The sequence below is a fragment of the Solanum pennellii genome, chromosome 7, assembly GCF_001406875.1.
Source record: "Solanum pennellii chromosome 7, SPENNV200".
Taxonomy (NCBI): Eukaryota; Viridiplantae; Streptophyta; class Magnoliopsida; order Solanales; family Solanaceae; genus Solanum; species Solanum pennellii.
Window position 1 is genome coordinate 3722294 of NC_028643.1, and position 27761 is coordinate 3750054.

Genomic DNA, 27761 nt, shown 5'->3' on the forward strand with positions numbered 1-27761 from the left:
GGGGGGGGGGGGGGGAGGGGGTGCATAGTGGAAAACGCAGAACATCATTTTCTTCTTTTTTCTCGTAAAGACTTACCGGAGAATCATAAAACTTTATATAGAATCTGTCGCTGTCTATTGACAGTTTTGTCTGAAGAATCTCTGCAATGGTTGAACTGAGTTTGCCATTTACACTAGGTCCAAGACCTCCAATGGAAATTAGTTCTCCATATGCAGCAGGAGCTTCGGTACCAGCAAATGCAATAGGAACTCCTCCATTCAACAAGATCATCACATACTGGGGAAAAACAAGTAGAGTTACGTCAACATACTTCCACAAGAATAAATTCACTCTGGCATAGTCAAAATAAGAGATAATAAGATTATTGGCTAGTTGCACCTGTATTTAAAATCCATGGTAAACATTTCCATCTTCAGGAAAAACTTTATATCAAAAACTCTTAGATAAAGAGATGCTTACTACACCATTCCATTCTAAACAAACTAAAGTTGCATAGCATAAGCTCTCCTTAAACCAACTCCCTATTCATATATTGAAACTCTGGTCCTTACAATCAGCAATATGAAAAATAACCCATCGTTTAAGTCACCCCGCAATTGCTGGAAGTTAGTATTCTACATACGGAAAAAAAAAGGTGCTAAATTTACTTGTACTGCTGCTTTGGAACGAAGAAATGCTAAGAAAACACTTATATTTACTTTATACTTGCACAAAAAGAAATAGAGTGGATCCGACTGCCAAAGTTTTCCACGCCACAAGAATTGGGATCAAAATATTTATTGGATTCTGCATTTTAATCTACCAACATCAATGTAATAGAAAACCAACAAAGAATCTTTCAGTTGTGACCCCAAACTAACAAACAATAATTTACAAACTATAGGCAATGAAGACTTATTGTTATGGTTAAGGTGGAAGTGCTCAGTGTCAAGTTCAAATCCCATTAAAATATAAATCCGTGTCCAATTGAAGAGTCAATATCCTTCCTACTACCATGTGCTAGAGGATACTGATTTCTTCTTGTTGGTGGTGTAAATATTTTTAGTGCTAATATAGTCTGAATTAACACCTAACTTCGTCTCGCATAGCTAACCTGGTAATTCATTATTTTGAGCAATGGAGGACTGAATTATTCTTTCTACTCATCTCACTTCCCTATTTTTTAAATTTTTTAAAAATATCCCCTTTACTATTATCTTCTTTTTCTTAAGGTTAATTTCCTTCAAAATTTTCAGTTTATATTTACCGACAACATGCCCGCTGTAGTCCCACAAGTGGGGTATGGTGAGGGTTAAGTGTATGAAGACCTTACCCCTACCTTAGAGAGACTGTCAAAGCATTCTGAAATAACTACAAGAAAATAATACAATGATCAAAGTGCAAGAAACCACAGATAGTACCAGACATCTTTGGACAAGAAGCTACAGGATTAATACTTTGACTACTAGTATGGACCTAGATAACTGGCTCCATTACTACGACTATAAGTAACTTCCAAGGAATTTCTACAACTACCTACTAAACTTCCAGCCTAAGTCGCGTCCTCCACAACTTCTTATCTAAGGTCATGTCCCCAATAAGCTCAAACCTATGTAAAAGTTCTTTTCTTTTTCTTTAACCCCATCTCTGAACATGTCCCCACTTAACCACCTCATGACATTCAAGTGTGGTGAGAGGGATAATCCATTTCACTCTTAACCTGAGGTCTCAGGTTCAAGCCTGACAATAGAGAAAAGAATATAGGGAATGCTTCCCTCTTTAATGGCCCCTATTCAGCTCCCTTAAATGGAATTAGTCGTGAATTCCGATAGCATATGGTTACACTAAAAAAAAAAGGTACCACATGACTTAAAAACCTGTGCTAAGGGAGAATCTTAGTAACTCAGTAGGTCGACTAGCTGCACTTTCATCGATTTCCCACCTTGTAATCCACTCTCCCATTTCTACTTCCCCTACCCCCAATCTCTTACATCTTGATGAGTGGAATTATGTAACTACTACTAAACCAAATTCATTACCAACCTTAAAAAATTAGAAGTGAAACACACTTACAATTACCACTAAATGATTGAAAAAAAACTTTTCTCAGAGGAATATTATCAAATAGGTAGCAGTCAATACAAATGTGATTGAAAACAGAAAAAAGTTCAAAATAACTCAACTGACTCTGGTTTGCCTATGATTTTTGCAACAGCTTTAGTAGCATCTTTGAGAATATCAGAAGCAATAACTGCATCTACTGGTAAATTTGTGAACAAATTAAGAGTTGGCATTCTTCTTTATTCCTCTTCCAAAAACACACACAAACAAAAAAATTGTTTTGGTGGGAATGGGTGGTTTACAGTTGAGAAATAATCAGTTTATAGATATTGTTGATGGTGGAAAAAGATTTTATCCCCTTCTCAAAATAATTACTCCTTCCGTACATTTTTATTTGTCATATTTTCGCTTTTCGAATGTCAATTTGATGAACTTCAAAGTTAAATTAGATTACATTAATTAGATATTTTAAACAAAAAATTTTGATATTTAAAAACTATACGAATATAAAATTGCAATCTTTTACATATCAATATGATAAACAAAATATATCTTAAAATATTAGTCAAACTTCTTATAATTTAACTCTAATAATAAAGATCATGACAAATAATAATGAACGGAAGAAGTATATTATTAATCAAATATAAGAAAAATAATACTCTTTATTGTTTTATATTAAAACTTTATAATTTATGTATATTATATACAGCAATAGCAACAACCATAATACATTTTGAGAAATTCCCCAAGTGTCATTTCGAAAAAGAAAATGTATTCAAATTTTATTTCTACGTTATGCGAGTAAAGAGGTTATATTCGACGGATACATATCAAAATAGATATGTAAAGGCAAAATAATAATGAAAAAATAGTATATGATTGATAAGGAATTAATAACAATAACAAAATAGTGTAAAATCGAAACATCATTAATAGCAAATGATAAAAGGGAAAAAACAAGACACTACAAGAAAAAGGCTTAAATTCGTTCAAAAGTAAGACAATACTCTATTATCTACTAATTTTTCTAATTTAATTTATAACCTCTACAACCACTTATTTAAGGTCATATCTCGATAAATTAAAATTATATCATGTCATGTCTAATTATCTTTCCTCAATACTTTTATATACTTACATTTGTTGGTATTATTATTTCAATAGGTAACTATTATGTCAATTTCACATATATTTATCCATAGAATAGTAAGTAATTATGCTTGAAGCAAACGTAGAGAATATTTATTGATTAAAACTGTATTAGTAGTCCTCTTGTTTTTAATTACTCATGCGTGTTCACTGCTTGATATTATCGAAGTGTATATATACTCTTTGATGGATGGTATCAAAGAAAAAGATCCATTGCTTTAATCAAAACACAATTCAATTAGTTCTTGATATCATTTGAGTAATATATATATTATTATGATATCATTGAGAAATAAACAGTGTTTCAGTGAAAAGACTGCTCAATTACGATTTAATATTATTAAAGTGATAAGCCAATTTCAATAGACTTATTGGAGGGTTACATTGACATGCATCCCCTAGGAATTGAACCTACGAATTCACCAATTATGAGTTGGGCGACTTAACCATGGATGCTTAGCGGGGATCCTCGTACATGGTGAATAACTAAATTCCAATTGAAATGAAATCTTTAGGATAAATCAATGCAATTTAGGAGGAATCAATGAGAGGACACAATTCAAATCCTGAATTTTCGAATAGATTTGGGTCGTGTAATTACATCCGTCAATTACATACAATTATATGTTGATCAAGTAATTACATGACCAAACAAGCATGTCATATGTATAATTACACCAAATTCAATTAGCAGGTGACTTTTTAACCAGATCTTCATAAAGGAAATACAAAAAAATACATTGAAGATCGCTAATAAATAAAAGTTAAAACGTTCTTCTGGTGCGATTTATCAACAAACTAAAGCTGAAATCAAATGTTTGTGACTTTTAATTATCTTTCCAAGACTAAAAGTAAATAATTTGTTTCTCAATTAGAATAAGCAAAAAAAATTGGGACAAATTATACATAAATGTTCTGCAATTAAGTACAGAAAATTTACTTAATAATTATATTGTTGAAAGTGGAAAAGGATTTTATCCCCTTCGCAAAATAATTATACTGGTTAGTCAAATATAAAAAAAATAATTTATATAATTTTTTTATATAAAACGTATAACTTATGTACATTATATAAACAACAGTAATAATAATAATAATAATATATTTAATGAAATTCTTCAAATATTTTCTATGATTTAAAGAAAAATAGAGTGTACTTAAATTTTATCCATTCATCGTAAAGATACGTAATTTAAGGATCCTTAACTTGAGGATAACGTATCCAAATATATATATAGAGAGAGAAGGGGAAATAACAATGGTTGAAATATTGCAATTAATAATAAAATAATAATAATAACAAAAATAGTGCAAAACCAAATCATCATTACTGAAGATATAATTATTATTATCATTATTATTATTATTATTTTAAAAAAGTAATACGCTATAAGATTAAGGCTCATGTTAAATATGATAGACACCACCTAGTATAAACTTGTCGAAGAGCAAGACAATACTTTACGGTCTATTTTAATTTAGAACCTCCACAATTTCTTATTTAAGATTATATCTCAATAGTTTAAGGTTATGTCATATTTTATATAATCACATTTCTTCGATACTTTTATATATTTACATTTGTTGGCAATTTATGTCAATTTGTCATATATTTATTCACGGCATTAGCAAGTATCTATGCTTGAAGTGCACATAGAGAATATTTATTGAGTAAAACTTTATTACCGTTATAATATCAATCCATGCTAAAAAAGTTTTTGGAAAAAGAATATTTGCATATTTACAAGTGATTACCCTTTTACTTTCATTACCTAGGCGTGGATCCACGTGGATTTTACGGGATTCATTTAAATTTCATTAATAAAAAAATTATATTATATATATAAAGTAGAATTTCTGTAGATATATTATTATGAAGAGAAATTGATGGTGCAGTGACAAGTCCCCCTAAAATTAAGTTGTGTGTCATTAGTTCAAATTCTGGTAAACTTGTTTTCTTTTTTCATTTTCATTTTCAGTTTTTTTTTTAAAATTTTTAGTTCTTTTTTTTTTCAATTTAAAAAAGGTGTTGAAAAATGTAGTTTTAAACCCAAAAAAATTTAAGGTTTCATTTTGTAAAGAAAAAAATTTGAATATGACATAAAAAAATAGACAACACAAAAAATTGCATGAAATCTCATTAAGTAAAGTAGGAGTGTACATGACCGGGTTAGTTCGGGTTTTTCAAATATCAAATCAAACCATTTGTGTCGAGTTTTTGGATTTATAAACCAAACAAACCAATAAAACTCGGGTTTTTCAACTTCGACTTTCTTTGGGTTTTTCGGATTTTTTCGGTAAAGTATTTATATAAAACATATAATTTACTTGTACATCAAATATTTCTTTACTCCTACCAAAATGCAACTATCTAAGTTATTTCTCAAGAAAATAACAAAACATATGATATGATTAATGACACTAAAATATCCAACAAAAAAATAATTATAAAATCGCGTAAAAAATATTACAAATTAATAATTCATAATGAAATTGATCATAATTTAAAATACTAAATCATGCTAAAATAAGTTTAGCAAGTATTAATTACATGACTAAACATTAAAAGTAAAATTAGATCATGTATTTTAATTGTCTAAATCTGTGTAAAACTAAAAAACAAATATTCAATATTATTGTCATTCTTAGTGTTGAATTGATTTTCTTTTTGCATTAATATTAATTTGATTTTTATTTAAACTTTATTATAATTACCAACATGTATTATGAACTATAATCTTTATTAGATCATTAAAAATTCTAACTTCCGAACATGAAATAAATATATTAAAAGATAAAAACTATAAAAAAGTATAAGAGATATTTAAAAATTATATCAAAATAGGTATTTTTACGTATAAAATAAAATTTTAAATATATATATATTAATGTCGTGTTGGTTTAGTCTCGGATTATTTTTTTTCAGTTGAAACCAAACCAACCCAAATATAGTCGGGTTTTTTTTCCAACACCAAACCAAGTCAAACCAAACCACTAGTCGAATTTTTTTTCCGATTTAACTCAATTTGCAGTTTGATTCGGTTCGATTTTGCACACCCCTAAAGTAAAGGTTGAAATGAGAAAGAAATTAAATATAAATAATAAGATATAAAAATTTTTAGAATAATAAAATAAAAAAGAATCTAAAAAATAGAAAGAAAAAATAAATTTCAAAACAAAAAATTAAAAAAAAATTGAAAAAGTAAGCAACTTGTAATTACATCATATTATCACCAGCAATTCACAACCCCTTCTTGAGAAATGGAGAGTGTAATTACCCTGTCACTTACACCTAATTATGTATTGACCAAGTAATATAATTACACCTAAATTATATTAAATCTAATTATCAGCTAGCTTCGCCCCGAAAAAAAAATACGAGAAAATGCATTCGAGATCAACAATAAATTAGACGCACTTATCAATTTATAAGCAAAATAAAGCTGAGGTCAAATGTTAGTGACTTGTAATTATGTTTCCAAGATAAAGTAAATAATTTGTTTCTCAAATACAATCAACAAAAGAAAATGGGACAGATCATATATATATATAAATGTTCTTCAAAGTAAGTATAGAAAATCTAACAAAGGCTATTACTCTCGTCGTCCACTTTTGATTGTCATGTTACACTTTTCAAAAGTTAAGTCGATTGATTTTTAAAATTATATTAGATTCTATTAATTGAATATTTTAAATGAAATATTTAGATATTCAAAAACTACACAAAATTGCATATCAATACGATGAAAAATGCTTGTAAAATATTAATCAAAATTCTTATAATTTAACTCTTTTTTTTAAAAAAAAAACATGACAATTAAAAGTGGTTGAGTACTTGCTTGTTCCAAATTATATGGTCTTTCTTTTATCAATTTGATAAGTTCCAAATTAAAGTTTCTATAATAAATTTTCGTGTATACTATTACAATATTCAAGAATTCAAATTAGTAAATTATATATTTAACTTTAAACTTTTTCATAAAAGTGATTTTCCTATCAAACTATTTTTTTTCAAATATTAATTTAATATTTTCCCATTAGCACTATAATATATAAATTGATTTAATTCCACGGGATACCTATCACCACCAATTTTCATACTTATATTGACAAAGACACCAATCCACTTCAGTCATTGAAATACAATAACTATAACACTAACAAGTAAACAAACTTGAAATGGCCAAATTTACTCAGAAACCAGAAACAATACAACAGACAAATGTTTTTGTCTTTGTTCTCTTCTTCATCTATTGTATCACTAAATAAATATTCTGCCATTTGTTTGTGGCAAAAACACAACAAAACAACCACATGCTGCTATGCTCAAACTGAACGCGCCAAAAGAAAACCACTTGTCGTTCCTACTTACTCTGATGAGCATCAAACAGAAGGTTCCTCGGAGAACCATAGCTTGTCTTGGCTGTTACTTGGTGAAAGCGAGCTTTCTTTCTCTGAGATTAGCAAGGCCAAAACCAGGTTGTTTAGAAGAAAATAATAGCCATGTTGATGAGAGAGTATCATACGACACTCTTTCTACGGCTATGAAGAGTTGTTAGATGCCCTGCAACAATGCAAAATAAAAGGCATATTATTTTCCTGGACAATACATCTGCCTATGAAAAACATACCAAATCAAAGCATGCGAGTCTTCGGTAAATTTATGCTACATTGCTTATCAAGTCCCCATCAAATCTTAAACATTTGCCCCAACCATCCAAATATAAATGCTACCTCTTATTTCTTACACCTTTTCTTCACTTCTAGTAGGGGACTCTCATCTGTTCTTAAATATTTATCACTTTTGCTTCCTGAGATTCAAACCAAACGAAATTTGAAAACCATTTTTTAAATAACCATGGTATTCGGGCCAGCTTGCGAGCACCTCGTCTAATTCTACGAGATTTAGTGCAGTTCTGGTCATTTATGCTTTCTCTAACAAGACAAATTTTTAGTCTGATTTAGCGACAACAATTGTTCAAATCTGTAGGCAAGAGTGGACAAACATATTAAGAGGGAGAGTACCTTGCACTTCATCAAGATTAGCTGATATTATGTTCCATAAGACTTCAAAATCATTTTAAGCATCTATGGCCAACTGCCAGATAAATTGGAGCAATATTTAAACTTAGAACACTGGCCCCTGAGCACGAAAGGAAGGGAAAAACGCTGCTGCAAGTCTGTAACCTTCTAGGAGAAAAAAAATGATAGCATGGCCACATTACCAGTTTGTATCGTGTAGGAACAATGTTCTGGACTCACACCTGCATTAGCCAAAGTAGTAAAATCTCAGAGCTCCTTAGATAAGACATAAATAACAAATGCTAGATTAAGAAACAAATAAATAAATAATGCAATGCAAAGCCTCAATGGAGTTTCATCGGCATGACTGGAATTATACATCCACATTCTAGGATCAGATGAATTTCAATATAAACAACTTTCTTAAACACAATATATTTTTAAGGATAGATGAAGCAGCATTACACAATAGTATGTTAATATGTATTCCATAAACAGTTATGAGCGCCTGGAAGATAGAAGGATTCAAATTCATTGTTTCAGCAACAAAAGCTTGGGTTGTTAATTTTATTTTATTTTTTAGTAACGACATAACAAACAGTACATTTTTTAATTATGGTTGTTTCTGCCTGTCTGAGCCTGTTTGCACAAGCACACAGAAAAATGGTACTTAAAACCCAATTATTATGCTGCTAACTAAAGTTAGATAATAGCTAATTATACCAAGGCATCCTAAAGACAGGTAAAAATTTTAGGCACTATATAAATTACGCAAATACCCTTTCCTTAGTGAGAGAGGTCAGTAAACAGACTGGCACCACCTCAGACATCCTCAAACAAATTGCCACACTTCCAACAAGCTACTATTTTTCTCTGGTGACAGCAAAGATATGCCCATTATGTTAAAGAAAAGTTCCCAACATTGTCTTGAAATCTGCAATGCAAGAAAAGATGTTCAACTGTTTCCTCCTCTAAATTGCAGAAATATCAGCTACTGCACAAGGAAAACCCATTCCTATGTAACTTGTGTTGTGTTTTAGAAGCATCCCTAGCTGCTAGCCAACCAAAAAAACTGCTTTCGTAGGTGCTCTAGTTTTCCAAATCATCTTCCATGACCAGTTAGGAATTCCAAGGTTATTGCTTTTCAGTTTCTGCCATTCCACCTTTGGAAACTCTCCTCTAATCTTCTGATAGAACCATCTTGTTTGGAACTGGTTCATGTTATAAATATCAGTTCGTTCATGTCCTGCTTCTGTGAAATACCTAGGTGCCTTCATGATCTTCTGTATAATTTATGATGCCTGTTTAGGAATGGTCTCCATGAAGTTCCTGTTGTTCCATAGCAGCAGTTTATCACTATTTTAACTTTAGCTAAGAGATTATTTTACAGGTTTAAGCAAAAGAACCAAAATATAAACCTAAAGGAGAGACATATCAACTGCTTTATAGAATGCCTAATGCAGGCTTTCTTAGGAACCAACTGTAGCTTCACATTCAGCAAGGTAAGGTTAATAAAATATCAAAGTTGGTAGGATGCAGAGAAACAAATGATTTGTATTGTCACTACTTAGTATTAGAAAATCTGGAAAATAAAACAAGCTATAGCCGACCAGAATGCTGGCAATTTTTACAGAACCTGTACTTCAGCATTTTGATGGAGATTCGATCTCGCCTGCCATCCTGAATATAGATGCAACGGCAACTTCATTCCAACCTGTAAGCCAGAGGGGCCATCAAACTTTTGAAACCAATACTTCAGCATTTCCTTCAACATTTTTAATGTTTTTAAAGCCAGAAATCCCCAAGGGCCAGTGACGCATGATTCAACACTCGGTGAATCATGGGCCTCCCTTCTATCCTTCTCAACTTAAAAGTGTTGAATCATGGGCCCTCCCTTCTATCCTTCTCAACCTGGATTTTGCCGGCAAAAAAAAGTTAATGGCGTTTTCCCAGAATACCTCAGCATCTCCTTCACCATTTTCAACACTTACAAAGAAGTTTGATTATATACAAACGGTAGATCACTAAATATTGTACTTCAGAAGAAATGAAGAAACATATTGATTACGATAAAGAGTAACAACATTCAGTGTGCAAGTTCTGAATACCAAATAAGCCTACAAAAAAACTGCAGTGGAAATGCCCATATGATAGAGAACACTTACATTCCATGACCGTCAACATCAAAAGGAGAAGCATAGTCCTTAGTTGCATTAAACACCCCCTTGGTTATAGCAGATGCTGCAAAATGATATGCTCTAAAGGTGAAGAAAACATACTTTTCATTTTCCAATAGAAAGTTTATCTGCAAAAGCACACAGATAACTTGGGCTATTTTCAGAGCACCCACCATACATATAGACATTGGTTTCATTGAGAAGCAAAACGAACTCACACACTTTCTAGGTTTCCCAGATAGATATTGTAAGAACCTTCTTTCAGTCAGTGCTTCAGGAATCTTCATCTAGAACAATGGAGAATAAGTCTGGAATATCATGGACTGCTTTCCAAGGCATCAGATTCTGGTGTATAACCATGCTCACACAATCGCGCTGTTAAAGAATTCAATCCAGCATAAATAAGGTTGGCTTCAGGATGTGATTTATCAGCAGTAATAAAGACATGGACACCATTATGAAGTTCAATCCAGCTACAACCAGGTGTCTTCCTTACATTTTGTAGCTTCATAGCATCTCTTATCTCTAATACCTCTTCATAGCGACCAGTCTGTCCATAAACATTTGATAATATGACATAACTTCCACAATGATCTGGTTCAAGATCAAGTACCTGTTTTGCAGCAACCTTAGCAAGATCATCATTACCATGTATACGGCAGGCAGCCAAGAACGCTCTCCATACGACAGAATTGGTCTTAATGGGCATTGTTAATAACAACTCATAAGCAGCTTCAAGCTGCCCAGCACGACCTAGCATGTCAATCACAGAGGTGTAATGTTCAATAGAAGGCACAACACCATATTTAGGCTGCATGTGGGCAAGAAATTCTCTTCCCTGTTTTACAAGCCCTGAATGGCTGCAAGCTGACAAAACCCCAACAAATGTGACATCATCAGGCCTCAATTCTGCCTTACACATATCAGAAAACAATTCTAATGCTTTGATGCCAAATCCATGCATGCCATACCCCTTAATCATAATGTTCCACGATGCCACATCTTTGAAATTCATCATATCAAAGATCAGCTTAGCTTCACGCATGCTTCCACATTTGGCATACATGTCCAAAATTGCATTGTCAATGTAAGTATCATCATATTCTATGTCAGCAGTATCTTTCCTCAGACCATTAACAATCATGTATCCATGAATCTCTCTACCATGCCTCAACGCTGCTAAATGAGCACAGGCAGGAAGTGTAGTGGTGACAGTCACCAAATCAGGACGTACTCTAGCAGACAACATCCTTTTGAAAAGCCCCAAAGTACCCTCGTGATTACCACATTGTTCATGCACACAAATTATTGAGTTCCATGAAAATATATCCTTATCATCCATCGTCTGGAAAACCTCAAAAGCGTCAGCAACACAGCTACATTTACCGTACATGTCTATTAATGCATTAGAAATGGCAACCCCCAAATCAAAACCTTTTTTTATCACAAACCCATGTATCATCTTTCCATTATAAACTTCCCCATAATTTGCCAGAGCTGAAAGTACACCTGTTATGCTAAACTTGTTGGGAATAACCCCATCTTCAATCATCCACCTAAAAACCATCAAAGCACTACCAAACCCACCTGTTTGAGCATAGCCATTGATCATGGCATTCCAAAGCACAACATCTTCCCTCTCCGGCAAATCCTCAAACACATCTAATGCGAAATCCACCATCCTATACATCAGATAACTGTGCAACAATGCACTGCCAATGAACAAATCAACTTCTAGCCCAAGTTTAAAAACTAACCCATGAATCTTTTTCACATCTACTTCATTTTTACAAGCCTTAAGCACACAAGGGAAAGTGAACTTATCAGGAATGACACCAACTAGCCTCATCTTGAAATAGAATTCAAAAGCACTTTTAGGCAAATCATTGGCAATTAATCCTGCTATTATAGCATTATAAGCAAACACATTATGATCAAGTGGTGAAGTATAGAATACAGATAAAGCATTCGATATCGAATTACATTTCGAGTACATGTTAATAAGGCTAGTGGTAGGCACTGGAGATAAATCCAAATGGCCACATCTAAGCATGTGGCAATGAACTTGTTTCCCTCCAGTAAGGTCCTTGTCATTAGCACATGATTGAAGTGATACAATGCAAGTCTTGAGATCAAAAGACTTGTAAGAAATGGATGAAAAACTAATTGAATATTGACATTGTGACTTAAACATTGACAAAGACCTCGTAATTAAGGTTCTTCGCCTCATTTAGAAGCAAAAAAAGAAAATGCATACAGGATCTTAGATCACCTTGTAAAATCCCCTCCCTAATTTTTCATCTATGTCATAAAAAAGCAATCTTTTATCAAAAAAAACTAATGAAATCCTAACAGGTATGAAATTGAGTACTATAATTATCTACAACTACTATGATTACTAAAAACTTATTATTATCTCAATACCCTTTTCAAATCTGAATCTATATTTCTATACCTGCATATGAAATTTGTGAAAAAGTAACAATCTTTGAAACACCCCAAGAGCCATTCAGTTTAATTAGTCAAGAGGGTGAGTGAAAAAGAGTACAGATAGTAAATGGGTGAAGGGAAATAGAAAAACTAAAAAAAAAAAACAAGAATCAACCTCAGTTACTTGTCATTGATTTAAAGGAATGAAGAAGATGAATACTACAAATGGAATTTATTTCTGTCTGAGGATTGACACAATCTAGGAAGGGTTGAATCAAATACTGAGGTTTAAGGAGGCGGAAAAATATAATCTTTTTATTTTGTGATTTGATTTGCCCTTGTCAATTTCTTTCCCCCAACTCAAAACTCGAACCCAAAATTTTAATTGCGATAATCAAAATTTAAAATCGTAATCTTTTTTCGTCTTTCATATTATTCTGCAATATGTATTTTGGAATATTGATCACTAATAAATAATATTTTTGTTCGTATAAAGATAAAAGTGTCATTCATCTATATTGTTGTTGACTTCTTGTAAAAAAAAATAATTTTGTTATAAAAATGACATAAAATAAAAAGAGATTTATAAAAGACTACAAAAATTAAAATATAATTGGTAATATATATTTGTACGTAAATATGAAGATTTCTTATATGATATAAAATTAAAATCAAATTTATAAAAGGAAAAAGAAGTACAAAACTAAAATAACGATCAATAAAAAATAATTTATGTATATTCATGCATAATTAGTATAAAGTACATCTTTTGTATAGTTGGCTAGAGAATATAGTTTGATATTTTCTTAGCAAACATTTTATAAAGAGCATTATGTCATTTTTTTGGACAACTTTCACATGTAGTAAATACAAAATTTAAATTTGTATGTTATAACAAAGTTTGCATAGTTGTGCTCCATAGCAAAAACATAGGATTAATTACATGAATGGATTCCTTTTAAAAATTAATTACTTATTTTAAATATACTATTTAGTTATTACCATTTATATCAACTTCTTTAATTTTTCCTTTGTGTCTGTTTGCTCTTTCTTTCTTTTCTTTCTGTTTTTCTGTGTCTCGCTCTCTCTCTTTTTTCTTCTTTCTTTCTTTCTTTCTCCCTTTCTTTCTTTCTTTCTTTCTTTTTTGCTTTTTTTGTTGCTCTTTCTCCCTTTCGTGCTTTTTTCCCCTCTATTTTCGCAGAATAGTCAATAATTCTAAATTGTATAAAACGTGTATCAATAGTTCATTAAACAAGTAATATAATCGTAACAAATGAAGAGGAATAAAAAATTGCAAAATAAATTAAACTTTAATTAAAATGTGTTACAAACACATTAAAGTTGAATTATTAAAAGAGAAGTAGTATAATCGTAACAAATAAAGAGGCATAAGAAACTGCAAAATAAATTAAACTTGAGTTATAAATATATTACAAACATATTAAAGTTGCATTAATAGAAGAGAATTAAATATGAATGCAAAATGTAGAAAACAAAAGAGCATTCTTTGATCTGCATGTAAACTGAATAAAACTTGTATCAATAATGAATTAAACAAGTAACCAATCATAACAAATCAATAGACTAACTGCAAAATGAATTAAAAATACAAAAGTGTATTACATAAGTATTAAAGTTGAGGCATAAGATAAATTAAGCATGAATAAAAAAATGTAACAAATAAAATATTAGACAGTGATTTATAGAGTGAATTAAACTTATATCAATAATGAATTAAACAAGTATCAAATAGGAACAAATAAATTAGGCTGATTAAAAACTGCAAAATGAATTAAATTTGAATTAAACTTGTATTGAATGGTATTAAATTTGAATAAAAAGAGAGAATTAAGAATGGATGGAAAACGTAACTATGACTGACAAGACTATGATATGTAGAGTGAATTAAACTTGTATCAATAATTAATTAAATAAATATCCAATAGTTACAAATAAATCAAAATGATGTGAAATGAATTAAATTTGCATTAAAATTGTATTACACCGTATTTAAAGTTGAATTAGAAAAGAGAATTAAGAATGAATGTAAAACCTAACTAATGAAGGATATGACGATGATCAATAAACTGATAAGTTATATCAATAATGAATTAAACAAGTATCCAATAGTAACAAATCAATCAAAAAACTTCAAAATGAATTAAATGTGCATTAACATTGTATTATCTAATTCAACTTTAATACAATTGTTCAATCTAATATTCTCCTAATATCAATTGTAAACTTAACCAAACTCTCTTAAAATTGAGATATAAACTCCAAACGACATTTTCAATTATTTGTAGGAACTACCTATTCAAATTTATCACAAATTCGTAAAATTCAAATAATGAATTCAAAATTTGAAACTTTATAATGACCAGCAATGGTGAACTTTTGCTTCTGTTATTTTAATGATTTGAAATTTCTGCTTAAAAACGTGATTTTATACAAACTTGCAAGTTTCTTTCCCTCTTTTCATCTTGTCTTTGAATAAAAAATAGTGACATGGACAAAAACTGATTGGAGTAATGTAATTATTTAGATGAAAAGTTTAAAGAAAAAAACAAGAATTAAAAAGAAAAAAAAAAGAAAAAAAAAGAGGATGAAGATAAATAACACCAGAGAGAGAAAAAAAGTAAAAGAATAAAAAAAGAAGACAAAAGAGACGAAGAAGCAAAAGAGTTAAAAAAAAAAAGAAAGAAAGAGTCGAAGAAGCAAAAGAATAACAAGAAGAAGAGGAAAAAAGGTTGAGAAAGAGGCGAAAACTTTCTTAATTCCAAAAAAACCTTATATTTAGTTAGAAAAATTATATTGACACAAATGGTAAATATTTTTATAATATAGCATATTTATGTGATTTACCCAAAAACATATATATGTATAATTCGCTATGCATATACAACTGAGAGTTATGCCTCTTTCGCTATACATATATACAAAAAAATAATTGTATAATTGTATGAAGTAGCCCGAGGAACATTATTATCAAAACGATCCTAGATGAGTTCTGAGCAGACAAGGAGAAATTGTTTGTTGCCATGATTTTTCAGTTTCTTGTTTTGCTTTTTCATGCTCCATTAGGTCGTGCAGCTGCAAAAGATCTTGAGTTCACCTAAAACGATTTTCATTTAGCAAACCTGAGTCTTGATGGAATAGTAGAGTTCATATCAGACATGTGTTTGTATATCTGTATAAAATTTGAATTTATATACAATTGAATCGAATTGTATAAAACGAGAAAGAGAGAAATTATATACAATTTGAATTCATATAAACGAGAAAGAGAGAAAGACAAAAGAGGACAGGGAATATACAAATGAATGGAATTGTATAAAACGAAAGAGAGAAATTATATACAATTTAAATTTGTATAAAACGAGAAAGAGAGAAAGACAAAAGAGACTTGGGCAGGGAAATATTTGTATTGTATAATTATAAGTGTATAGGACGGAGATATATGTATTTGCATGTGTATATACAATTTTCTCTCGCTTTATACAAATAGAAACACAATTTATACAATTCTATTGTACAAAGCGAGAGAGACGAGCCATAGGGAGCGAGCGAGAGAGAGAGAGTGGCAAGCGAGAATATGAGGGAGAGAGGCGACTGACAAACAATTTGCTATGAAACACAAATAAATCAAACAATAGCTAATGTATTTATTTTACGTTATTAGTTTGGCAATCTATACAATTTTTTTTTTTTTTAATATATATAGGAATCACTTCCCAAGGAACATGAAAAATTCTTAATGAGCAAATAAATGGTATACTTTTTTGTGCAAATTCACCGTTATACCTTTGAAAAAGTTGCATAGTCACATCAAAATTGGTGATTAAGCCATAAAAGTTGCTTAATAGTAATGTAAAGTTTAGAGGGAAATAGTAAAAAAAAATTTAAAAAATATGAAGTCAAAGCAATTAAACTCCCTATACCGCCAGCCAACGCATTGTTATGAAATCTAGTGTTTTCTAAACTCTTTATAAAGAGGGTAAGCCACTTGACTTTACAATAGAGGAGTGAAAACCCACTTGACTTACTCGAGAGGCGCAGAGAGTCACTCGCCTCAAGCCGAAGAGATCCGCCCCCTGCTACTCACTTCCAACCCCAAAACAGTGAGTTTCCATTAGAATTCGACTGAGAAGTTTAGCACAAACCCAGTTTGAAGTTGGATAAGAATGCTCTTTACCTTTGACAGACAAACTTAGCATAAAAGAAGCACTAAAAACAACAAACTTTGACAAGGGGTCCATTCATAAATATCTGAAAAATTACCACCCCTCTGGAGAGGCAATTGCAACTGATCATTTTTGTGCTAGTCACAAGTTGCAACATTTACAAAACGAAGCTTAAAGTATAATAAATATAACGAAAGATTCAATGGTATCATATCGATACACATGTAACAACTACAAGCTACGGTGGGCTACTGAAAAAGCTATCAATACAATGTTGTATGCGATATGAGATTAAAGCATGAATCACATGTGGTTGATTCAGTGTTTGCTCTGGCATCAGATGCACAAGAACATTCAGGAAGGGAAGTACGAGTGCTAAGACCCTGGCTATTCTGTTCTTGACCTGTAGCTACTGTATCCTCCACCAGCACCAAATGATCCATAGCCACCACCATAATATTGCCCGCCGTATGAAGATGATGGATAAGAGCCCCCACCTAGGTTAGAGTAAGATGATTGCCTCAAGCCTGTATCTAACTGGCCATAACTGCTTGGAAGTGAATCTTTGTGGCTGCTCATAAATTCCTACATTGACGATTCACTCATCAGTTGTTTTGCAATTCAGGAGAAATACTATGGGAACTCCTCAATCACATATAGTCTGCAGGTTTTAGATGTGCATCGGATGTGGAGTATTTACTTATCAACTAGATGTCTTTTTTCAATTGAGATTTACCTGGATAAGTTGCTGAGCTGTCTGAACTTGTGATGACATCCCTTTTATTTCCACCGTGATTTCATCAGATAAACCCCTACTTTCTTGCACCGTAAGAACGGCACCACTAGTACGGCGTATATAAGCAATATTTGCTCCCCCTATGCCAATGATATCTTCTGCATAAGTTAATGGTATTTGCATTTGAACAGTTTGGGATATCTGAAATGGAAACCAAGATGAGGGCGCCAGAAACAAGTATATTGTTTATGACATAGCAGAGTAACTTCTTATACATTGCAGAGAACATAAAATTAGCATAAGAAACATTGGAAGTGTTATTAACAATTTTACAGGTCTAGCCTTTTTAGATCAAAAAACAAATGCAATTAATCACAAAACTTACAAACACGGTTAAGATATCATACTGCTACATATACTCGGCTTGTGATGATTGGATAATTTAGCAAAGAAAAATAGTACATACACAATTAGCAAATGTTTCTCAAGAGCAAACATGGAATTTCTACCAATCTATCTAGTTCGCTTGAGCCCTTCACCCTTCAAAATAAAACTATAAAAGTCAATACCAGTGCGTATTCTCACTTAACTACATACTTGTCCTTATAATCTTGTACAGGTCTATTAGCCTTAAACTGAAACTATCAGGGAATTGCAGACAAGAGATCTTAAACTGCACCTAGCATTTTTTGCCTCCACTGAGATTTGAAATAGCACTCCAAGAGTAACCCAAAGTTGCAGAACAATGAATGGAACTCTAGACTCTAATAAGAAGACTCGCTATGAGATTCTCATAACAACTTTAGTATTTCGATCCACCTTCAACACTCGACAAGAACTAAAGATAATTAGTTAAACTGAGTTCTTTTACTTTAAACAAGAACTACTAAAAGATCACTGCAAAGAAAGGTAATTAAAATTCTTTCCCAGGAAAGCCATAGCAGTTGTCCAATATAAAAGACAAGTGCTTATTTGTATAAACACAGAAAAAGATATTCTCATATAAAAAGTAACGTGATGCAAATGTCCAGAACTTCATCAGTTTAGCTTGAATTGGAAGCAGAAATGAAATAAAAGTTGCTATAACAAGACCGGAATTACAATGCTCAGAGGAGGGACTCGCTGCCTGATTTTAATACCCCAACAAAAAGAAGAAAAACAGGTCCTTGAAACAGAGACAAAAATTCAATGGTCAACGGAGGTACTTATAATTGGACAACATGCCATTTAGAAAAGACCAAAGTAGGATTTTTATGGAACAGAAACTTGATGTAAGAGTCTAACATCCCCACTCTAATAACACAAAGAAAAAGAAAACCAAAGGTTTTGAAAACTTTTCTGTTTGAAAGGTTGCTGAAGAGCCGGTGCCACACACACACAGGAACAGTCACCCAAAAACAAAGTAAGGAACAAGAGTAACTCACGGAAACTAAGAGAACTGTTGGATCAGACAGTCTAAACCCCTGACCATATTAATTAAGTGTCCACAAAGATTGTACAAGCTCTCATACCATGTGAAAATAGATGAGAAGAGAAATCCTCTTACTGAAGTTGCTTTTCGGTTAAGAACATACGAGAAAGCTCTGTAATGTAAAGTAAGATGGTAAAGGCACAAACCTGAGTAATAACAGAATTCCCAGCACGACCCACACCTGAAGTGCGAGTTCCAGAAAGTCCAAAGTCTTGCCCATACAATGAAAGTCCAGTAGAATGATAATGTGAGTCCAGCTGGCTTTCACGTTCGGGAAACAGTGAGTCCCTCTTTGTTGGAGGAGGATAATCACCAAGTCCTGATCGAGGAGGATAATCACCTAGTCCTGATCGAGGAGGATAATCACCTAGCCCTGATCGAGGAGGATAATCACCAAGTCCTGATCGAGGAGGATAATCACCAAGTCCTGATCGTGAGGTATTAAGCATCGTCCTCTCAGACCAAGGCTCAGTTTCGCGCTCCTGAACGGCAGGTGTATTGTACTGCGGAAAGAACAAGTATAACACGGATAAGCATACCAAAGAACATTGATATGATGACAAACTGAGAAAGGAAAAAGGCATGAGCTTACATTCTTTTCAAACAAGGGAAGAACGCTATGATCCACCAAGAACTTCCTAAGGTGCCCAATCACCAATTCTAAAGCTTTAAGAACCTTAAGTGCTTCACCTTGAATTTCCACAATTCTCTCATCCGACGTCGCATAGATTGACATCTCATCTGAGTATACAGATTAAAGTGAATCCCTGTAACTTATTTAACAGTAATTCTAGTAACTCAAGCAGTAATAGAATAAAGACCGCAAATAAGTACCATTGGAAAGAACTCGAATGGAGGCACCAGTGCTTTGCTGGATAGGCTTGATTAAAGACCCTTGTTTTCCTATTAAGTTCACAGCTTGTGATGATGCCACGAGTAGTCTGATGGAGCAGAATGCAGCCCCAGCAACTCCAAATAAGTTGACATCATCTTCACCTTCAGATAGACCAGTGACACGTTTGAACACTCTTATTACAGCTACCATAGCAGGAGATAATGCTGCCTCGGGTTCTTCTTTACCTGATATTAGAACCTGTGGCATTGTTTATGAGGACTATCATGAAGACTACTTCAAAGAGAGGGCAGAACAGAATAAGGAGGTTGGAAGCCTTCACAACAGAAAATATTAGAAACTGATACCCGGAAAGAAAGGTAGCAAATGAAGCATATTAAAAGTGAGTTGACGAATAAAATTCAAACTTTGCAAGAAAATAATTAGTGATCACCTTTCCCCTTTCAATTAGTCATATTACAGGGAAAGGACACTACTTATCATATCTACAACCTATGTCTTCACACATCTTCAACCCCTTAGGGTTCATTTAATAGCTATTTAAAAGCTAAGTAATTCATGTATTAAATTTTGAATAAGTAAAAACTTATTTGTATCATTTTTCTACTATGTATAAAATTCAACACACCTATTTACAATGTTCACTTTGCAATTTAGAAACCACATAACTAATATATGTACAAGTTATGAGGGAATCTATGTATTACTTTATGCAAGATAGAAGATGGAATAACTAATACATGAATAACTTATCGTTGCATTAAATAATACATACATACCCTCATAATAATTCCTATACTACTAATACTTTTATAAATCTAACCGTCTACCAAACAACCCCTTATTGTTCCAGACCACTGGCCCCCCTAAAGTAAAAGAATGAAAACACAAAAGGTCAATAATTCTTTCTCCACACCTCAATTTTTTGGTCTTTTGCATTTTCATTATTTCAATTTTCCATTTGATTTTCCCTCAAATTAGTTTTGACATCTATCTTCAAACACATTGATCGCACTTCAAATGGATGTTTTTATGAACTTCTGAAAGTGGAGCTAATATGAAACTGAGATCTCACACCTTGCAGAAACTTCTTCTCATTTGTGAACTTCCTATAGGATGATTTTCTTTCACAAACTGCCATTAGCTTGCTGTTGTAAATCTCAGCCATTGATGTAGTACTCAGTCCTCTCTTCGTTACATCCTATGCAACTTCATCACTAAAACTATATTATTTCAACATTTAAAGATCAATGGAGCCAATTCCTTACATCTAGCATTATCTCTGTTTCCTTGTGAAGGCAGGAATGGGGGAATAGGTTATAGGGTCGTGCAGAGGAGTCATGCCACAACGACAAGGAAAATTTATATAGAGGGAGTAACTTGTGTAATAAGTGGTACTCTAAGTCACACAAGACTCAAACTTCCTAAACCCTTAATGCTTTATTCAACCATAAAAACAATTTATAGGTCAGAAAAGGAAATGAGTAGAAATACACCCAATAAATCTGAACTTGAGAATTGTGTGGTTAGAATCCTACTTTTCATCTTAGGGTTGCGAAATTTAATCTTCAACCAACCCTTCCCTGAAGTATACAAGTTCCCAATATTTTACACCTAGATGTACAGTGAACTGCTACTTTCAATCTGATGCCATACTTCCTCTCTTCATATTGACTAGATTAAGACGTTCATTTAACGAGTGCATTACTATATCAGCGAAAGTGGCGGACCAAGGATTCTAATAAGGAGATTCAAACAAATACAAAATTGCAACTTGAATTTGAATAGGTGATATTGAAAGCAATTTCTTTATCACCTTTGACATACCCTAGAATTTTCCATTAATCAAGGTAATTCAAAAGATTATATACTCTCCATGTCCCGATTTACGTGGCACAATTGAAATTTCAAAATTCACACTTATAAACTTTGACCGCAAAATTATGGGCATAAAAGCTGTAAGTTTTTTTTAAAATAAAATTTTTACATGTGAAAATTAAGTGAAGTGTACTATAAATACAATAATTAACAACTTTAAATACTTAAAAGGCATATAAACCTATATGAATTACAGAAAAAATTTGTTATTATCAAAATCCCAAATGTGATACATAAATTCAGACTGATGCACAAACAAAAACTCTTTCATCGTTTTTGCACGGTAAAATTCTTTAACAAAGGGGATTCAATTGAACCCTCCTCCACACCGTACCAGTGGTGAACAAAACATCACATCAAAATCCAAACCTTGACAGCAAAAATCAACATGAAACATATGAAATGTGTGTAAAAAAAAAAGAGTATCATACACATCTTTTAGACAAAGGGGATTCAATTGAACCCTCCTCCACCCTAACCAGTGTAAAACAAAACAAAACAAAACAAAACATCACATCAAAATCCAAACCTTGACAGCAAATTCAACAAAAATCATATGAAATGTGTGTAAAAAAGAGCATTATACGCATTTATTTTTGATAAAGGGGATTCAATTGAACCCTCCTCCCCCTAACCAGTAATGAAACAAAACTTCACATCAAAATCCAAACCTTGACAGTAAAATCAACATGAATCATATAAAATCTGGATGAAAACATAATCATCCGCATTGGAATTCATAACCAAAATAAAGGATAAACTTACAACGCGATCAGGAGAAGAAGGAGGTCCATCAAGTACACGAATCTTAGCCCCAGTTTCCTCACACATCTTCTTAACAAGTTCTCCTTTACGCCCAATAATACTTCCAACTTTGAGCACCGGTACAATCAATCTGAACACACAACTCCCAGGCCATCCAGGCCATTTCGGCTTCACTATCGAAACCTCTTGTCCGATATTCACCAAACCTCCGTCTGCTTCTTCCGGTTTCACTTGAGAATCTTCAAATTCATGCGTTACAAGAGAACCATTTTGGATTTGTTCGATGGAAGCCATTGATCGCCTCTGCTAAAAGAGTAATTTAGGGTTTTAGGTTAAGTTTTTGTAGTTGCGGGAAAAAGAAGTGAGGAGAATAGAAGATAATTGAGGATTTTATAGAGGTGGATATTGTCACGTGTCTATGCATTTTTTCCAAATAAAGATAGGGTTAAGGTCCGCATATATTAATCATTTTTGATATATTATTTCGCCATTTTCGGACTTTATAAGATCACACTGATATGTTATCGTTATTATTGATGTTGTCATCATAAAAAAACATTACGTGACAAAGATATTATTATGTGGGTTGATTTATTCTTTGATTGTTTTATGCATTATGAAAGTTTGAGGTCAAAGTTAAAATTTGAAGCAAAGTTTAGGGTCCGATATATGTATTATGCCCTTTATTTATCAATGCTACTAATTTGATTTGGACTCTCAGAAAGTTTGCTTCGAAATAGTTATTACTATATAAACATTGCCGTTTTGTTTACTAATTTACTATTTCTTAATATTTCAGTATTTTGGACGAAGAAAGGTTCATATAACTTGTAATAATGCAAGTTGAAGTTTGTATTAGTTTAATTTTTATTATTTATTTAATAGTTAATCCTATGAGATAAATATTTTCATTAATGCAAATATATATTTATATTTGGGTAGATATTTGCATTTGAATTAAAGTATTATATTACGTCACTAACGTACTATCAAGTTAACAAGATTTTCTAACTTCAAAATATATTATTTTAAAATGTTTCGAGTTTTTTTTTTAAAAAAAAAAATTCAAATGTGAAAATATGTGAATGTATAAAATATAATTGTTCTTTTCACATGTTCATATGACTTCTAAACAATTTAATGTGGAATACACATGCAAAGCAAGCTTTAGATGACCAAAAAATTACAAAACAAATAACGTCTATAAGATAATATTATTCAGATAAGATTAACTACATGATAGAACCTCATCAAATTGAAATAAATATATACATTATTGAATTTAACAAATAAAACTTTTCGTTGACCATCTTCATAGGTTTGCGTGAATAAGAAAAATATATGACGATGCACATAGAAAATTCACAAAAGAATCTGTGATATTCTTATTTGCTAAACTTATTAATCAAATCTTTGCTTAAATAAGCAAATACTATTTACTATATCATATATCTTTCGAATTGGTAATCACGTGCAGCGCACATGGTAATTTCAATTATTTAAAAAATTAGGGCATAAATAATACTCATTAAATTAAACAAATATGTAACGACGTCGTAGATGTTTTCAAAATTCTGTCATTAAAACTTTAAAAACCCATCATTTGTCTTCTACCTTAAATCTGATTTCTTTCTTCACAATAAATACAGATTGTTATAATCACATATTGTCTGTTTGCGTTTATATACAAAGACATGAATGATGATTCGATTTTTCAGAGAAATCTATTTTCTGCAAATGTAGCTATTGTCTTCACATGTTCATATGACATCAAAACAGTTTAACTGGGAATACACGTGCAAAACACATCTGGTTAGATGACAAGAAAAATACATAACAAATAGCGTCTATAAGGTAATATTAGTGAGTATGATAAGTTACATGATTGAACCTCATCAAATTGAAACAAATACATATATTATTGCATTTAACTAATAAAATTTTTCATCAACCATCTTCGTATGTTCATGTGAATAAGAGATATATATGACTATCCACATTCCAAATTAAATATCACAAATGAATCTACAATATTATTTTATGCTAAGCTTATTATTCAAAATCTTCACTAAAATAAGCAATATATACTATTTACTATAACATATATTTATTAAATTGGTAATCACGTGCAACACACGTATCAAAAAAACTAGTACTTTAGAAATAAGTTTGAAAAAAATGGGCAATATGTAATATTTAAAAAACTAGTATATATAATAATAGTTAAATTAAATAAATATGTAACGACGTCGTAGATGTATTTAAAATTTCTTCGTTCAAACTTTTAAAACCCATCACTTGTCTTCTACCTTAAATCAGATTTCTTTCTTCACAATAATAAAGATTGTGATAATCTGAGATTGTCTATTTGCGTATATATACAATGACAGGAATGATGATTCAGTTTTTCGGAGAAAACTATTTTCTGCAAACATTGTTAAAAGGTATGCTCAATTTTACATTTTTTTAATCATGATTAGTGATGTTTCTATCTCTGCCTAGTTTTGATGTTGGATTAATTGAGTGAATCTGCTTTTGTGAATTTTGATTTATACAAAAAAATGGTTCTATGGGTTCTGTTTTTATTTTTTTGTTGTTCAAAGGTTAATTCTAGTTTGATCTAAAGAGTTTTGTTGTTCACTGCTTTTTGAGAAATTTGATTGATTCAAAAAAAAGTTTCTCTTTTTCATTTTGCATAACTTTGAATTTAAAGTTCACGATTTGATAAACATTTCCAGCTAATTAGCATATCATTTCTCAATTTTAGATTTGGATGTACTTTCTTGATGAAGTTTTCTTTAAATTTATGTTTTTAATTTGCATGTGTCTTCAAAAAGAATTTGAAGCCTTGTATAACATTTTTCACACTATTTTACATTCTTAGTTATAATATTATTAATTTCATGGTTATTACATCAATTATTTCTATTTTTCATCTTTCATTACATTGACTTTTGACCAAAAAAAATCATATTATTATAGCGCCCCAATATATGTGATTACACAATGTTTTTTGTTTTTTTTGACGAATCATGCTTAATTGATAAACTAAAAGTCATTTACAAGTATATGAACTATATCTTTGTTGGGGGTAAGATGAGCGTGTGATTATATATATGATTTCATAGATACAATATATTCTTTAATTTTAATTTTAATTTTTTTCGAAAAAAAAACATATCAGTTAATGTAGCTGTTGTCTTCACATGTTCATATGACATTAAAACAGTTTAACTAGAATATATGTGCAAAACACATCTTGTTAAATGACAAGAAAAATACATAACAAATATCATCTATAAGGTAATATTATTGAGTTACGATAAGTTACATGATTGAACTTAATAAAATTGAAACATATACATACATTATTACATTTAACTAATAAAATTTTTCATTAACCATCTTCATATGTTCACGTGAATAAGATATATATATGACTATCCACATTCTACATTGAATATTCACAAAAGAATATGCAATATTATTTTATGCTAAGGTTGTTATTAAAAATCTTCACTAAAATAAGCAATGTATACTATATGTGTCTTCAAAAAGAATTGGAAGCATTCTATAACATTTTTCACACTATTTTACATTCTTAGTTATAATATTATGAATTTCATGGTTATTACATTAATTATTTCTATTTTTCAGCTTTCTTTACATTGACTTTTGACCAAAAAAACCACATTATTGTAGCGCCCCTATATATGTAATTACACAATGTTATTTTTTTCCTTTGAAGAATCATGCTTAATTGATAAACTAAAAGTCATTTACAAGTATATGAATTATATTTTTGTTGGGTGTAAGATGAACATGTGATTATATATATGATTTCATAGATAGAATATATTCTTTAATTTTAATTTTAATTTTTTCGGTAAAAAAACTTTATCAACTAATGTACTGTTGTCTTCACATATTCATATGACATTAAAACAATTTAACGTGGAATACACATGCAAAACACAGCTTGTTAGATGACAAGAAAAATACAATACAAATATCATCTATAAGGTAATATTAGTGAGATACGATAAGTTACATGATTGAACCTCATCAAATTGAAACAAATACATACATTTTTGCATTTAACTAATAAAGTTTTTTATTAACCATCTTTGTATGTTCACGTGAATAAGAGATATATATATGACTATCCACATTCCACATTGAATATTCACAAAAGAATATGCAATATTATTTTATGCTAAGCTTATTATTCAAAAGCTTCACTAAAATAAGCAATATATACTATTTACTATAACATATATTTATTGAATTGATAATCACGTGCAACACATGTTTCAAAAAACTAGCACTTAAGAAAAATCAATTAATAAAAAAAGAGGCAGTATCTATTATTTAAAAAAACTAGGGCATATATAATAGTAGTTAAATTAAATAAATATGTAACGACGTCGTAGATGTATTCAAAATGTCGTCGTTAAAACTATAAAAACCTATCATTTATCTCCTACCTTAAATCTTATTTCTTTCTTCACAATAAATACAGATTGTGATAATCTGAGATTGTCTATTGCGTTTGTATACAAAGACATGAATGATGATTCGATTTTTCGGAGAAACCTATTTTCTGTAAACATTGTTCAAAGGTATGCTCAATTTTACATTTTTTTTTTCATGACTTGAGATGTTTCTATCTCTGTCTACTTTTGATTATGGATTAATTGAGTGAATCTGCTTTTGAGAATTTTGATTTATGATTTTGTGGGTTTTAGTTTTATTTTTGTTGCTCAAAGGTTCATTCTAGTTTGATCTAAAGAGTTTTGTTGTTAACTGCTTTTTGAGAAATTTGATTGATGCAAAAAAAAAAAGAAGAGAATTTTTATGGATTTAGTTTTTTTTTTGTTGTTAAAGGGTTAATTCTAGTTTGATCTAAAATGTTTTTTTTTCACGGGTTGATTCTGGACATATACCTAGTTTTAAAGAGATTTTTATGATTTACAGGCAATGATAATTCTGTATATGAGAGATTTTTACTTTTAAAAATATTTTATTTTTTGAATCTCTCTTGTTGGTTCA

General features: G+C 31.1%; 3 protein-coding genes across 20 annotated transcripts in view; all 3 read right to left on the reverse strand.

Annotated features, from left to right (window-relative positions):
- LOC107026310 (macrophage migration inhibitory factor homolog) overlaps positions 1 to 2374 on the reverse strand; it is a 3982-nt gene extending 1608 nt beyond the window's left edge. The window contains exons 1-2 of one of the 2 annotated variants that reach the window (XM_015227220.2): positions 2164 to 2371; positions 77 to 277 (exon numbers count right to left, since the gene is read on the reverse strand). In XM_015227220.2, coding sequence (XP_015082706.1) covers positions 77 to 277; positions 2164 to 2274 — 312 coding nt within the window. In that variant the 5' untranslated portion in view covers positions 2275 to 2371. Of the gene's footprint in view, positions 1 to 76; positions 278 to 2163 lie in introns of both variants that reach the window. The other variant, XM_015227219.2, reaches the window with a different exon arrangement.
- A 4901-nt stretch (positions 2375 to 7275) lies between these two features.
- On the reverse strand, positions 7276 to 13179 carry LOC107026587 (pentatricopeptide repeat-containing protein At3g14730). Of its 17 annotated transcripts, none has more exons than XM_015227617.2 (5): positions 10381 to 13179; positions 9852 to 10126; positions 8419 to 8457; positions 8219 to 8291; positions 7276 to 7757 (listed from the first exon to the last, which is right to left on the reverse strand). In XM_015227617.2, the coding sequence occupies exon 1, from the start codon at positions 12620 to 12622 to the stop codon at positions 10709 to 10711; it is 1914 nt and encodes a 637-aa protein (XP_015083103.1). In that variant the 5' UTR covers positions 12623 to 13179; the 3' UTR covers positions 7276 to 7757; positions 8219 to 8291; positions 8419 to 8457; positions 9852 to 10126; positions 10381 to 10708. The 17 variants fall into 17 exon arrangements, with proteins under 17 accessions (XP_015083103.1, XP_027774385.1, XP_015083101.1 ...); XM_027918584.1 differs by having other exon boundaries at positions 9037 to 10126; XM_015227615.2 differs by having other exon boundaries at positions 8995 to 10126.
- A 3875-nt stretch (positions 13180 to 17054) lies between these two features.
- On the reverse strand, positions 17055 to 23086 carry LOC107026322 (RNA-binding KH domain-containing protein PEPPER-like). The gene is made up of 6 exons (XM_015227238.2): positions 22710 to 23086; positions 20048 to 20306; positions 19806 to 19954; positions 19360 to 19716; positions 17743 to 17943; positions 17055 to 17591 (listed from the first exon to the last, which is right to left on the reverse strand). The coding sequence occupies exons 1-6, from the start codon at positions 23001 to 23003 to the stop codon at positions 17394 to 17396; spliced, it is 1458 nt and encodes a 485-aa protein (XP_015082724.1). The 5' UTR covers positions 23004 to 23086; the 3' UTR covers positions 17055 to 17393.
- Positions 23087 to 27761: the final 4675 nt, after the last annotated feature.

Coding starts and splice junctions, on each gene's coding strand:
- LOC107026587 (XM_027918586.1), bottom strand. CDS start 12,622: ATGAGGCGAAGAACCTTAATTACGAGGTCTTTGTCAATGTTTAAGTCA.
- LOC107026322 (XM_015227238.2), bottom strand. CDS start 23,003: ATGGCTTCCATCGAACAAATCCAAAATGGTTCTCTTGTAACGCATGAA. Junction 20,307..22,709: donor CTTCTTCTCCTGATCGCGTT/GTAAGTTTATCC, acceptor ACAATGCCACAG/GTTCTAATATCAGGTAAAGA. Junction 17,944..19,359: donor GGAATTCTGTTATTACTCAG/GTTTGTGCCTTT, acceptor TTTCCATTTCAG/ATATCCCAAACTGTTCAAAT.